Source organism: Nerophis lumbriciformis, linkage group LG14 (genome assembly GCF_033978685.3).
Source record: "Nerophis lumbriciformis linkage group LG14, RoL_Nlum_v2.1, whole genome shotgun sequence".
Classification (NCBI taxonomy): domain Eukaryota; kingdom Metazoa; phylum Chordata; class Actinopteri; order Syngnathiformes; family Syngnathidae; genus Nerophis; species Nerophis lumbriciformis.
In genome coordinates, this window is record NC_084561.2 from 30,199,476 (window position 1) to 30,215,421 (window position 15,946).

Here is a 15,946-nt window from a genome sequence, read left to right on the forward strand (position 1 = left end):
CTTGCAAGCAACATCCCGTTCTCATTTGCGGATGTTTTCAACAAATCTGTGAAGGATATGTTCCCGGATTCAGAGATCGCTCGCCAGTACTCAAATGGCAGAACAAAAGCTACTCAAATAGTGAAAGGTACGTGATTTTTTTTTTTTAAGTAAGCAGCAAGTACAGTACAGTTAGTAGAACAACTGTGTTTTCATCACTGTTTACTGTACTATATATATATATATATATATATATATATATATATATATATATATATATATATATATATATATATATATAAGAAATACTTTAATTTCAGTGAATTCTAGCTATAAATATACTCCTCCCCCTTAACCCCGGCCCCCAATCTCCCGAATTCAGAGGTCTCAGGGTTGGCAAGTATGAAGAGCACACAAGAAGGAAAGAGCAAGACTGCTAGAAAAAGCACATGCAAAGAAGAAGCGTGAGACTGCTGCAAAGCTAAAAGACTAAAGAATAAAAATAAAAAGCTGTTGCTCCACCGAAACAAGGCCACCGGCTTTGACAATATCCCCTCCAGATTCCTCAGGGACTCTGCCACCACCATTGCCCCAATCATCACACAGATAATAAATCTCTCAATAAAACAAGGCCAAGTACCAAAAGATTTCAAGATAGCAAGAGTAACTCCCCTTTTTAAAAAATGAAGCAAATTAGAACCTGGTAACTACCGACCTGTTTCTATTCTCAGTTCCATTTCGAAAGTTATGGAAAAAATATACTGTTGGATAAGCTCAGAGCAATCGGATTTGATAAAACCTCATCGAGCTGGATGCAATCTTACTTGGAGGGGGAGGAAACAGGTGGTAGAGGTGAACGGCACCGTGTCCCCTCTCTCAGTAAGCTGTGGAGTCCCCCAAGGCAGTATATTAGGGCCTTTACTGTTCCTAATATACATAAACGACATGTCATCAGCATGCGACTGTGAATTGTTCCTGTTTGCGGATGACTCGGCCCTGCTGGTATCCAGCAAGGACAAGTCACAGGTGGAAACAATCCTCAGTGCTGAACTCCTTAGTATTTGCACCTGGCTCGCTGACAATAAACTATCCATATACTTGGGTAAAACGGAATCCATCCTATTTGGGTCCCAAATCAATCTCAAGAAAGTCAGTGACTTCACTATAAAAGTGGGTGACATTGTTATCACCAGGAAAGATGAGGTCACCTACCTAGGTTCCATTATAGGGGCTAATCTTTCCTGTGATAAAATGGCAACCAAGGTAATCAGAAAGGTCAACCAACGAACGAGATTTCTCTACAGAATCTCCTCTCTGGTCAACAAAAGCACCTTGAAGATTCTAGCGGGAACTTTCGTTCAACCCTTTTTCGATTACGCTTGCACCTCCTGGTACCCTAGCACCTCCAAAACCCTCAAATCTAGACTCCAAACATCCCAGAACAAGCTAGTCAGGTTACTTTTAGACCTCCACCCCAGATCACACCTCACTCCTACCCACTAAAGTGGGCTGGCTCAGGGTGGAGGACAGAGTAAAACAACTTGCACTGAGCCTAGTCTATAAAATCCGCTACACCTCCCTGATACCGAAGTACATGTCAAACTACTTCCATAACGTTGACCGCCATAACCACAACACCAGGGGAAGCCCCACAAACCACGTTAAACCCAGATTCTGATCTAACAAAGGTCTTAAGTCATTCTCCTTCTATGCCACATCAATATGAAATGCACTCCTAACAGGTGTAGAAGAAAGTGCATCTCTATCCTCCTTCAAAACCGCACTAAAACAACACCTCCAGGCAACTTCAACCCTTGACTAACACCCTCCCCCCTCCACATCCCACCTCCCCAGATTGTAAATAACCAAATGTAAATAATCAAATGTATTTCTAATGTATATACTTGTTCTTATGCTATCTGAACTCACTATGTTCTCTGCACGCTGTACAGGAACATAGTGTAGGTCTTACCAAGTCAGACCTACACTGTTTCAATGTCCATTTCTCTGATGATGCAATTGTTGATGACTGAAGTGCTGATATCAACCAAACCCTCCTCATCCCACCCCCCGGATTGTAAATAATGTAAATAATTCAATGTATATGCTCTGATGATTAACTTGTGTGATGACTGTATTATGATGATAGTATATATTTGTACCATGAATTGATTTACGTGGACCCCGAATTAAACAAGTTGAAAAACTTATTCGGGTGTTACCATTGTGGTCAATTGTACGGAATATGTACTGAACTGTGCAATCTACTAATAAAAGTTTCAATCAATCAATCAATCAATTGTCACTCTGCCAACGGAGAGTGTGACTATGCATTGTTGGTCCTCGACGAACCCAGAGCTAAGAAGAACATTACAATCACTAATACATAGTTAATATTCAAGTCACGAAATGTAAATGGGGTATTGTTGATGGTTTTTGAATGGTTATTTTTTGGATTTTATGGCCGAAATAGTGGAGTTCCCATTGGCTCTGTTGTAAGTGGACTTTTATTTACATTTATTTTATTTACTACGTCTTCAAGCTCATCGAGAGAATGCCAAGAGTGTGCAAAGCCGTAATCAGAGCAAAGAGTAGCTATTTTGAACGAACTGGAATATAAATCATGTTTTCAGTTATTTCACCTTTTTTTGTTAAGTACATTTATAGTTTTGATGCCTTCAGTGACAATCTACTGATCCGGAAACTACACCAGCTCAACATCCCCCCTCAGCTGATCCACCTCACCCACAACTTCCTCACCGACCAACTGCAAGCAGTAAGGGTGGGCTCAAACACATCCCCGATGCTTACCATCAACACCGGGGTCCCACAGGGATGTGTGTTGAGCCCTTTCCTGTACACACTCTACACCAATGACTGCCGTAGCATCTCACCCACCACAACATACTTAAAATACTCAGATGACACAGCCATTCTTGCACTCCTCTCCAACAGTCAATCCATCCTGGACTATCATAACACAGTCAAACATTTCACAGAGTCATGCACAGCCAGTTATCTGGAAATCAATGTCAATAAAACAAAATAAATATGGTTCAACCCCCCCTCACCTCAGAACCCCATCATCATAAACACACAAACAGTTAAAACAGTTGACACTTTTAAATACCTGGGCGTAACCTTGGACAATAAACTCACCTTTGATCAGCACACCATGGACATTCAAAAAATAAGTCAACAAAGACTGTCAGCCATCCGAAAACTTAAAGGACTATACGTTGCACCTCATCTCCTGTTATTACTTTACCCAAGTATTGTTCAACCCATCCTTCTGTATTGTTCCACATGTTTTTTCACCATGCTTTCTGTAACCAACCGGACCAAACTCACACGCATTACAAACATAGCAGCTAAAATCATCGGCCTACCCACACCCAACATTTCAGACTTAAACCACAGGTCCATCACCCGACTGGCAAAAACAATAGTCCAGGATATCACTCACCCACTACACCAATACATCATCCCACTACCATCAGGGCGCAGGTACAGAACTATCAAATTCCGGAGGGCCCGCCTCAGGAAAAGCCTTATCCCTGCAGCTATAGCCACCCTTAACAGCATGCCCGGCCGACCTGTCTGACAAGCCTGTAAATGTGTGTTGGTCATGTATTATGTCTTTTTGTTATTTTTTTTTTGTGATGTGTAATATCTATTGTTTAAATGTACGGCAGTGACAATGAATTTCTCCAAGGGGACCAATAAATCTAAATCTGAATCTAAAAAAAATATATAATTTAAATAGTCATGAAAATAAAGAAAACTCATTGAATGAGGTGTGTCCAAACTTTTGGCCTGTGCTGTATATATTAATATGTTAATACATGGGAAACTAGAATGACACTGATTTGGTGGAAAACCCCAGATATTAAACTTTAACACAGTTATTATGTTGCACATTGAATAAAACACTGAGCAAGCAGTTGGGCTTTGGCTGAGTACAGTAAGTGTTTATTATGAGTGTGTTGCTGTAGATAGACTTACCATTATCCACGAATAAACGTCATATGGCGCTTAACATTGTGTTGTTGAATTCCCCACAAAGTTTTTATGAGAAGAGTCAGCCATGTACTTGAGGAATACAATACAGAGTAAAAAGGCAATTTGATTCATGCAAACACGTTACAGCTTCAAAGGTCATCTTCTAATCTCACTCAGCTCATTGAAAGGTGTCAAATCCAATGTCCAAACATTTACTGTACGCCCTTAAGGTCAGGTGACTTACTGTATGTTCCTTTGACAACCTTTATTTAACTAGATAAGAAACCAATTGAGATCAATATCTTTTTCCACAAGGGTGACCTGGCCAAGAGGTCAACAGCACATGTCACAGAGCAGTTTCAGAAAAGTCCTACATTTTAAGTTACATTTAAAATGTATAAAAGGGAAATGTAAAACAATCAATCAATCAAAGTTTATTTATATAGCCCTTAAGCACAAGTATCTCAAAGGGCTGCACAAGCCACAACAACATCCTCGGCTCAGATCCCACATCCCACAATTAAGAAGACACCTTTTAAAAATACTGGCACTCAGTAAAGCATACAAATTGTTACAAAGTAGGAGCTGTTTTTTCTTTGTAACAAGGCACACAAGTATGGAGGCCTTAAACCTAAAAGCTTTATAAATGATAGTCAGCCAATGCGTGCACTCAATGAAGATAAGTCTGATTTCATATACATGAGAGTGGCGAGTGAGACTACGACATGTATATGTACTGAATGTACCAATATTTTGGTACCAGTACCAAAATGTATTTCGATACTTTTCGGTACTTTTCTGAATGAAGGGGACCACAAAAAATTGCATTATTGGCTTTATTTTAACAAAAAATCTTAGGGTACATTAAACATATGTTTCTTATTGCAAGTTTGTCCTTAAATAAAACAGTGAACATACAAGACAACTTGTCTTTTAGTAGTAAGTAAGCAAACAAAGGCTCCTAACTTAGCTTCTGACGTATGCAGTAACATATTGTGTCATTTATCATTCTATTATTTTGTCAAAATAATGAGGGACAACTGGTAAAAAAATAATTATTAATCTACCTGTTCATTTACTGTTAATATCTGCTTACTTTCTCTTTTAACATGTTCTATCTACACTTCTGTAAAATGTAATGATCACTTCCTCTTCTGTTGTTTGGATACTTTACATTAGTTTTGGATGATACCACAAATTTGGGTATCAATCCGATACCAAGTAGTAACAGGATCATACAATGGTCATAATTTAAGTCCTCATGTGTCCAGGGACCTATTTCCTGAGTTTATAAACATATACATTTTTAAAAAACGAAATAAGATTTTGTGATGCTAAAAATATCGATGTAGTCATAGTAGTATCGACTACATACGCTCCTGTACTCCTGTATCATTACATATGTCTTACGATGTCAGGTGTAGATCCACCCATGGCGTTTGTTTACATTTTGACACCGGTGAGCTACGGTGTGTAGTGAAGCATGTTTAACCATTCCTCGTCCTGCAGGGATGATACTTGTTAGAAACATACTTTATTTGTCGCCATGGAGGCGAGGATTAGTGATTTAGAAGTAGCTAAAACACTGCGGACTGGGGCTGGACGTTAGTCTTAAAGCACCTCTTCCTGAGGGCGTTTCAGTGTTATAACTTCAGCTTGTAATTACTCCGTGATTGTGCGCTACCGAACATGCTCCTCTGCTCGGGGTTCCGGTACTTTTTAGAGGCGGTATAGTACCGAATACGATTCATTAGTATCGCGGTACTATACAAATACCGGTATACCATACAACTCTTGTGCTAAATGTAAAACAGTGTCCAAGGACGGAGGACATTTTAATAAAGCTCTAAAATAAAGTACATTTCCATAATCAATTACAGGCAAGATAGTCGCTGTCACCAATTTATTTCTGACGAGAGAAGCAGTTTTTATTTCTAAAAAAGAAACCAAGTTTTACCCTAAGCTTAGACACCAAGTTGTTAATATGGGCTTTAAATGAAAGCTCCTGATCAAAAAGGTATAACCCAAGTATTTGTAATTCAAAACCTTCTTTATATCTTAGTTATATCTTTTGATTTTAAAATATTTGCCGGTAGCACCCTTGAATGAGTGAAAACCATGAGCTTGCTTTTATCTGTAATTAAAACCAATTTAATATCGAATAAGGCAGCCTGGATGACATCAAAACCAGCTTGTTAAAACTCAGAAGCCTGATTGATGGAGGTTGAACAGCAATAAATAATGGTGTCGTCTGCATAAAAATGGTACATTGCATTTGACAACTGATTGCAAAGAGTATTTACGTGAGGAACTCGCATGGCTGCTGTTTTGTGACCCCAAGATGCAAGAACCAGGAGAGCTGAGAGCAGGTATGATGAGTCTTTAATCTCATGCAAAAACAGAAAATAAAGCAGTCTTGCATAAATGTTCCATACATAGAGTGTTTATCAACGAGCACTGAGGAGTGCTCGAGACAAAGTATAAATAGGATACATGTTGATTGGCAGCCGGTGTGTACCGGCTGCCAATCAACGGCAGGTGAGAAAAAAACCAGTGCTCAGCGGAACAAACAGGAAATATAACAAAATAAGAGCACTGACAGGAAGTAAATACAAAAACAAGGAAACAGAAATGAAGTGACAGATCGTCACAATTTATGTAGATAGAAAATAAAAAGGGCCCCAGCACTGAGCCTTGCGGAACTCCTTCGGCAATGTCCAGTAATGAAGAGGTCGTCCCAGCCGCCTGTTCGCATTGGGCTCCATTCAGCAACAGTTCTTAAGAACAAATGTTGTTCTTAGGCCCACTTCCGAAGTTTTTAAGGACATTTTTGTATTCACCAATGTTTTCTTAGCTGGGATTTGTTCGTAGGTAAGAACAAAATCTACGAGTGTTCCAGAGCACTCTTAGGGTGGCCTATTTGTTGTTAAGTGTGACAAGTTCCCTTACTTCTACTGTCTAATGTTAAATTAATATCATAGATATATATATATATAGATTGATAGATAGATAGAGATAGATATAGATATATATAGAGAGATATAGATAAATAGATATAAATATATAGAGAGATATAGAGATAGATACATAGATAGATAGATAGAGATAGACAGACATACAGCAAAATGAGCAATATATTGACATTTCAAAATACCGTGTGCGTCCTGACGCACCAGAAGAACCATAACCACTCATGGGTCCAATTAACATTCATGCCCAAAACATTCAGCAACAATTAATTGCTCGTTTCTAATTTTGTTTCATTTGATTAAAGATACATTTGATTAAAACAAAGCATTTAGAAAAACAATCGGGTTTCAAACATGTTTTATTGTCTCATGTTTTCATTCAGGTCTGTCAAAAGCACCAGCGACAGTGAAACTGAAATTAAAATTAATCCATTTAGTGACCTTTATTTTGGGATATTTCAATCATGATATATGGACCACCAGAACTACACAAAGCCTACATGACATGAAGGGAAACCATAAAGGCCTATAGCCTATACATTTTACGTGTGGGCGTGCGTCAAAGCAAATAACAAAAATAGCAGCTCACCATCAGGTTCTGAGATAGGGGGAGACGGAGCAGAATGCTGAAGCTGAGATGGTGGCTGTGTCACGGTCGCGGTTTTTTGTATTGGTAAATCGCTGTCCAAATGTTCTGCGCCTGCGACACAGCAGACTCTCCAATTAGGGCTCCAATTCTCTCATCCTGCTCTGAAATGTCCAGATATATTAGACCCTGTCCACCTGATTGATTGAAAATTGTATTAACAGTTGGCGTTTGATTTATATATTATTATTATTATTATTATTATAGTCTGCCCTACAGTTCACACAGTACAGTGCATGTTCCATACAAAAACATAGGTAGACTACTACAAGGTGTAGCCTAAATGTAGGATAAATAGCCCAAAAGGGAAAAAGCATGTACTGACCTCCTGTAGCCTGGGTCTCCCTTCTGTACTGGGCGATTTTCTTTTTGGAGTCAGATTTTAGGTCGAACCATTTCTTTTTAACATCCTCAACTGTGCGAACCTCGCCGCTTGACACCATGTTTACTGCATCGGTTATAGTGCCCCAGATCTTAGCTTTATATGTGCCCTTAAACCCAGAGTTTGCACTACTGAGGATCACTACTTTGTTTTTCTCCACTTCCTGCAGAAAAACCTCTATTTCTGAACTCGACCAGTTTTTCTTCCGCTTCGGTGCTACCTCAGCAGTCCCCCCTTTCTTCCAAATCCAACAAAAGCAGTCAGAAAAGCCACTTTTTGGAAGAAAGCCTTCATTCATCAATTGTTATTCTTAAAACTATTAAAATGTACTTAAATTGGCTAAAAAAGAGACTAAAACAGATTAAAATTCTGAGCACATTGACAAGCAGACAAACAAAAGAAAGTGCTGACGGCTATCTTGGATCATTCATTCCTGGTATGCTTGTGACATTTTTTTGGCTAATGCCGTATTATCAGTGTGAAACTACAGCAGATATATTTTGTGAATTCTTCCAATTAATTTGACATTAACATTTGTAATTGGCTTCAGAATGTGTTAAGGTTCATATTTGAACTAGAAAATACAATTTCGGAAGAAATTGCGTGTGAATGCTGAAAAGCCAAGCTGAAATGCTAACAGTTAGCATGCTAGCCAGATACTGTAGCGTTAATTAACCCCCAAAAAAGCTAGAATGCTAAAAGTTAACGTGCGTTAAATAACAAAATATTTGACTCTGAGGCATACGTTTGCAAAATTAAGTATAAAAGCTAGTATTCTAACTGTGGCATGCTTATAATTAATTATTGTGTGCGTGAAGTAACAAAATATTTGACACTTAGGTGTATACCTGCAAAATTTGCTACAAAGCTAAATACTTATGTTAGCATGCGTCAAGTAACAAAAAATTTGACTGCAATAATAGTAGTATGATTTCGTAATATTTGACCAACAAACTTTTGCTTGAAAGCTAGCATGCTAATATTACTCATCACTGATGTCCAAGAAGAGTGCTATGAGTTAATAGTGGAATGTTTGAATTGGTTCAGAAATGTGGACATTTGGAAAAATGTCCATTCATTTCAAATAGGCAAAACATTCCTGGAAAATTCCTTGAAATGTGGGAAATTTGGAAACATTTTAAAAATGGCAGCATGTTTGACAAGAATGACCTTGAAATTTGAAATAGTTTGAATCTGAGGAAATATGTGGTCAGAGAATGTGGACGACCAAAAGGGTGGAATAAAATGAGAATACCACAAAACCCAAAACCAGTGAAGTTGGCATGTTGTGTAATTCATAAATAGAAACAAAATACAATGATTTGTAAATCCTTTTCAACTTATATTCAATTGAATAGACAGCAAAGACAATATATTTAATGTTTGAACTGAGAAACTTAATTTTCTTTTGCAAATAATCATTAACTTAGAATTTAATGGCAGCAACACAATGTGCCAACACAAGTTGGCACAGGGGCATTTTTACCACTGTGTTACATGGCCTTTCCTTTTAACAACACTCAGTAAACGTTTGGGAACTGAGGACACCAATTTTTGAAGTTTTTCAGGTGGAATTTTTTCCCATTCTTGCTTGATGTACAGCTTTAGTTGTTCAACAGTCCGGGGTCTCCATTGTGGTATTTAGGCTTCTTATTGTGCCACACATTTTCAATGGGAGACAGGTCTGGACTACAGGCAGGCCAGTCTAGTACCTGCACTCTTTTACAATGAAGCCATGCTGTTGTAACACGTGGCTTGGCATTGTGTTGCTGAAATAAGCAGGGGCGTCCATGATAACATTGCTTGAAAGACAACATATGTAGCTCCTGTATGTACCTTTCAGCTTTAATGGTGCCTTCACAGATGTGTAAGTCACCCATGCCTTGGGCACTAATACACCCCCATACCATCACAGATGCTGTTTTTTTAACTTTGCGCCTAGATCAATCCGGATGGTCTTTTCCTCTTTGTTCTGGAGGACGAGACCACAGTTTACAAAAACTATTTGAAATGTGCACTTGTCAGACCACAAAACATTTTTCCACTTTGCATCAGTCCATCTTAGATGAGCTCTGGTCCAGCGAAGCCGGCGGTGGTTCTGGGTGTTGTTGATAAATGACTTTCGCTTTGCATAGTAGAGTTTTAACTTGCACTTACAGATATAGCGACAAACTGTAGTTACTGACAGTAGTTTTCTGAAGTGTTCCTGAGCCCATGTGGTGATATCTTTTACACACGGATGTCGCTTTTCGATACAGTACCGCCTGACAGATCGAAGGTCTGTAATATCATCGCTTACGTGCAGTGATTTCTCCAGATTCTCTGAACCTTTTGATGATATTACGGACAGTAGATGGTGAAATCCCTAAATTCCTTGCAATAGCTCGTTGAGAAATGTTGTTCTTAAACTGTTTTCACGCATTTGTTCACATAGTGGTGACCCTCACCCCATCCTTGTTTGTGAATGACTGAGCATTTCATGGAAGCTGTTTTTATACCCAATCATGGCACCCACCTGTTCCCAAGTAGCCTGTTCACCTGTTAGATGTTTCAAATAAGTGTTTGATGAGCATTCCTCAACTTTCTCAGTCTTTTTTGTCACTTGGACCAGCTTTTTTGAAACATTTTGCAGGCATCAAATTCCAAATGAGCTAGTAATTGCAAAAAATAACAAAGTTTTCCAATTGAATATAGGTTGAAAATGATTTGCAAAGCATTGTATTCTGTTTTGATTTACCATTTACACAATGTGCCAACTTCACTGGTTTTGGGTTTTGTGTGAATGCTTTTCAGCATTATTATTAGTTGGTTGAGAATTTACTTATTTGAAAATAAACATTAAATATGACATGTTTGATAAGGAATTTAGTCAAACCTGAGGAAGTATGGTCACCATGAGTGTCTGACACTTGGACTGTTCCCACACACACCTACACACACACACACAGAGTGAGTCAATGGTGGTCACTGCGTGTCCACCAGTGGAAAAGTCCCACAGCCGCAGCACAGAGAAGAAAACAGGTAAGGACTATAAAAGGCGTCTCTGTTCACACATTCGAGGCAATACTGGCATAGACGTGTGAGGTGGAACATTTTTATAGTACTCTTCAGTCTTGTGAGTTCTGCATAATGCGAAGATAAGTAGTACATTTTGCTGAGCATCATATAAGAACTTTGCCCTCTGTCTTGGAGATAAAATTGTGTTTGGTCTGAAGAGTCAGCAGAGTGGAAGCAGGGAGTACGTGATCATGAACATGTGGAGCACGGCAGCAGCACTTCTTTTACTTCTACACGTTGGTAAGATGCCTTCACACTCAATATTTGTATGAAAACACTCATCAAAGGACTATAAAGGCATTCATATTTATTCCATAATGAAATCAGATTATAATTTAGTGGACTGACACTTTTGCTCTTTAACCCTTTAATGCACCAGTTATAATGACTATTAGCGTTATTATTAGCACTCAGCATGAACAAAAATGAAACGTCATTTTTCAGTGTGTTAGTTAAAACACAACGTGAATTTGGCTCTCGAAAGCCTGGAAATAATATGTATCAGTAAAGTACTATAACTTTTCTTACTAAATGTATTCTCTTTGTATTTTGGGAGAAAACAAATATATGTACTCCATGTAATCGCAAATTATGTCAACTTAAATATTGTCTAATTATGCAAAAATATATGATCAAACATTCAAACCTTTTTTAAATAGAAATAAATACTAATAATAATGATTTCAAAGCAAGTTATCCATCAAATTGTGCAATGTAAAAGTAGTAAAAGATTTCATGGTAAAATTGTGAAATTTACTGTGGTTTTTACAGCATTTTTCTCTAAATGAAAAAAACAGTACTTTTTTTACTGTAATAAACTGTAGTGCCGTTTTGGCAATTACAGTAATACACCGAAAAATTTACAGTTGTTGATTTGCGGTAAAAACAAACAAACAAACTAGCAGCTCAGGTGCCAAAATTTGAAAAAACACTTGTACATTTTACAGTAAAATTCTGGCAACTGAGCTGCTTTTTTTTTTAACCATAAAAACAGCAGTACTGTTTTTCCATTTACAGTAATAAACACTACATTTTGAGGTGAAATGATTGCAACTTACCATATATTTTTTTACATTTTAGTTAAAAAAAAAATCCACAAATAAAATTGAGTAATAAAAAAAAAAATTGTGTAATAATAGTATTCACTGTTGGAAGCAGCAGAGGTGTGGACTCGAGTCACATGACTTGGACTCGAGTCAGACTCGAGTCATGAATTTGATGACTTTAGACTCGACTTGACAAAATGTAAAGAGACTTACAACTCGACTTAGACTTTAACATCAATGACTTGTGACTTCACTTGGACTTGAGCCTTTTGACTTGACATGACTTGACATGACTTGCTACTTTCCCCAAAATCCAAAGCTTAAAAAGTTATTTGGGAGCGCTCCGTATCTTTCATTTTCTTCGTCTGTCTCTCTCAGCGTGTTGTTCCTGTCAGCTGGTGTGCTGTCAGTACAACAGCCAATCAAATTAGATCTACGTTGTTTTCATCACGCAGCATTCATCCAATCAAATTGCAGTACAACCAATGAAGAAGAGTTGTCCAACAACGTGCCAGTGATAAACAATTATGCCAAAGTTGGTTTCGTTCGGGTATAAAAACTACGACTTGGTCAACAAAAAACGAATTGCCGTATGCAAATCACGCAGTTCGAATATTACAGACAGAGACGCAACAACTTCCAACTTCGTTCGACATTTGAAGTTGCACAAAGAAGGGTAAGTTTTGAATGTAAGATAACGTTTATTGGCTAAGTAACGTGACTTTTATTTGCTGTGTAGTTAAATCAGTGAGGCTGCAAACTCACTGCTAACGTTATAACCATAGACATCTTATAAGTAGACGCAGCATAGAGCGCTACTGCCTACTGGCGCAGACGAGGCGCGGGGCCGCCATCTTGGAGTGGTGATCCGCTCCACTCAGTGCAATTTATTTGGCAGGAGCAATGAACTGTCAGCACATTTAATTTATCTTACCTCACTGAATACCACTGATTTTCACCCCCCTTTTTTGTCATACGTGTAGCTATGATAACAGACACATGTTTTGGCGTGTTTTATTATTCATAGTTTGCTTAACAGTAATATAATATTCTTATACGCTATAAGTGACCAGACGTCCGAGATCAAAACTGGGAATATAATCCCAGAGAAGGGGGAAAAAACGGTAAACTATTTTTAAGTTGAAGAAACAATATGATTAGGTTATATATACATGCGTATATCCTACATAAACAATGTATGAATACATTAGATATCTATATATCTTAGGGACCTATAGACTGTATCTCTGTTGCTTCAGCAGCAGAAAGTTTATTCTGTCTTGACACTTTGTATTGATATTTTCTATTACATTCTTCCCTTAAATGATCATGTTTGCAGTGATTGTTTTACCGGTATATGTATTATTTTATGTAAGTCGCTTGGGATAAAAGCGTCTGCCAAATACTTAAACATAAATAAACACCTGAAAGTCTTCATATCAGCTAAAACCACCAATCTGTTTCACTGGATTCAGAATAAAACCAAATTCTGTTTTACCCAACAATGTTAGTATTTGAATATTGTTACTTGAAGACTTATTCCTGGTTACAATTATACTGTTAAGAAAGTATTGTCTTATACTTTGCCTAAAATGATAATGCATCATAATCAGTGGCGGCTGGTGAATTTTGTTTTAGGTGGGGCTGAAAGTTTGTAAACCAAACCCCTGTAGGGGCGTCATCCTCCCCCAGAAGATTTCTTTGTGATTTTCACATACAAATATTGAAGATCTTTGATCCTTCTCAACTCTGTGGTAATATTATTTTCATAAGATACAACCAATAGTACGTTAATGTTAAATCTTACTTGTGAAAAGTAATCCCCCGATTCCTATTTTCAACAGTCCGCTCATTTGAGCAGGAAAACGCTGAACACCAGCCCGGCATCTTTGTTTTCTACCTGTCAACTGTCAGTTTAGGCTGCTCGCCGGCTCCTCATCACCACTTCAAGATGGCGGCCAAATTGCTCACGTCACAGCAACCTGCGTCTACTTATAAGATGTCTATGGTTACAACGTCATTGCAAACACGGCAATCTGTTGCATCCACTGCAGTTTGCTACCTTATTCATACTTTTTGTCAAGTGATTTTTTTTTAAGCAGGGTTGCATGAGGTACCTACACATAACGTTACGTTAGTCAATGTATCACACACAGTAACATAACGTTAGTCAATGTATCACACACAGTAACGTAACGTTAGTCAATGTATCACACACAGTAACATTACGTTAGTCAATGTATCACACACAGTAACGTAACGTTAGTCAATGTATCACACACAGTAACGTAAAGTTAGACGGTGGTCAGCAGCACCGCGTATTTTAGCCACCTACAAAAAGACAAACATAGTCAAATAAAGGTCAGTTAAAATGTATACTATATTAAGAATATGTGTACATATTGCATAGGGTCCTGACATCTAAAAAGTACAACTCTGTTCATTGTTATGTTCATGTATTTGTTATGTTTTTCATGTGTACGCACTAGAGATGCGCGGATAGGCAATTATTTCATCCGCAACCGCGTCAGAAAGTCGTCAACCATCCGCCATCCACCCGATGTAACGTTTGATCAGAACTGCATCCGCCCACCATCCGCCCGTTGTTATATATCTAATATTAATAAAAAAATTAAAAAAAGGGTGAAAACTACGCGAATTGCACCTTGTGCAGACAAGATTTTTCGATCGGACACGGAGGAATTAGCGATGTAAAAGACCACGTTGGGACAAAAAAACACAAGTCTAATGCCGTTGCTAGCGATACAAGTGGAAAACTTTCAACGTTTTTCGTCGCCCAAACAGATTCTTTGGATGTGATAAATGCCGAAGTTTTATTTACGGAGGCAATAATTGAGCATGGACTTCCAATCGCACTGGCTGATCACATGGGACAGTTAATAATGTAATGCAACCTTTAAAAATCATTACGCGGTGATCGCGATCCCAAAAATAAACTTTTCTTGCATGATAATGTCCAGAAAAATTCGCTTCATATTACTATAGAGTCCTTTTAACGAATGAGTTTGATGGTTTATCACAAACCTTAAATGAAAGAAGTCCTTTGTTCTCCTGCACCATGCATGCGCAATCCTGTCGGCTGTATTTCACAGCACGACATACTGTAAAAAGTGTTTATACTATTTATACTTTCAATTAACAAATTGAAGTCTTGTGAAAGGTTGACAGGATAACTGGCATTAACTGTCAAAATAATTTCAAACTATTGAAGTTAGCTTACAGAATAAACATGTCAATCAACCCATATGATTTTTGCTGTAATATTTTTGTTTTGAAAAGTCACTGTGACTGATAGAAAAGTGATGGTTTTAGCAACATTTTAACCTGTCTGAATGCTAATAGTCATTTTGCGTCGGGGGGCGAAGCCCTGAACCCTCCACCAGGACTTTGTCCTGGACCTACCGGGGCCTGCGGCCCTTGGACCCTGGCTACTAGGTTTTTCTGATTTAAAAGTTGGCAGGTATGGTGAGGTTATAAAGCTTTTGCCTGTTAAAGAAAGGAGACTGATCCAATGCACAGACATTCGCGTGCCACGCTGTCACGACCCAGACGCACACCAGTGCGCAATCATATGGGAGCCGCGCTGAGCGCACCTCCAAGCGCGTCTCGCTGCCGGCGACGGCCAGATATGGGCCCACGCTCCTGCGCCATCCATTTTCAGGGCTAGTTGATTCGGCAGGTGGGTTGTTACACACTCCTTAGCGGGTTCCAACTTCCATGGCCACCGTCCTGCTCTCTATATCAACCAGGGTGAGCCCCACCCCTTTCATGAGCGCACGACGCGCGGAGTGACCCCTGTTACGCGCCCCCGGCAACAGGGGTGGCAAGCAGGTAAGCTGCGCGG

The 15,946-nt window shown here is 38.6% G+C and overlaps 1 protein-coding gene across 1 annotated transcript in view; it reads left to right on the forward strand.

The window, feature by feature from the left end:
• The first annotated feature begins 11,063 nt into the window (after positions 1–11,063).
• meltf (melanotransferrin) overlaps positions 11,064–15,946 on the forward strand; it is a 53,076-nt gene continuing 48,193 nt past the window's right edge. Inside the window, exons 1-2 of the mRNA XM_061975615.1 lie at positions 11,064–11,093; positions 11,194–11,275. Of these exons, the coding sequence (XP_061831599.1) occupies positions 11,227–11,275 (49 nt within the window). The 5' untranslated portion in view covers positions 11,064–11,093; positions 11,194–11,226. The remainder of the gene's footprint in view (positions 11,094–11,193; positions 11,276–15,946) is intronic.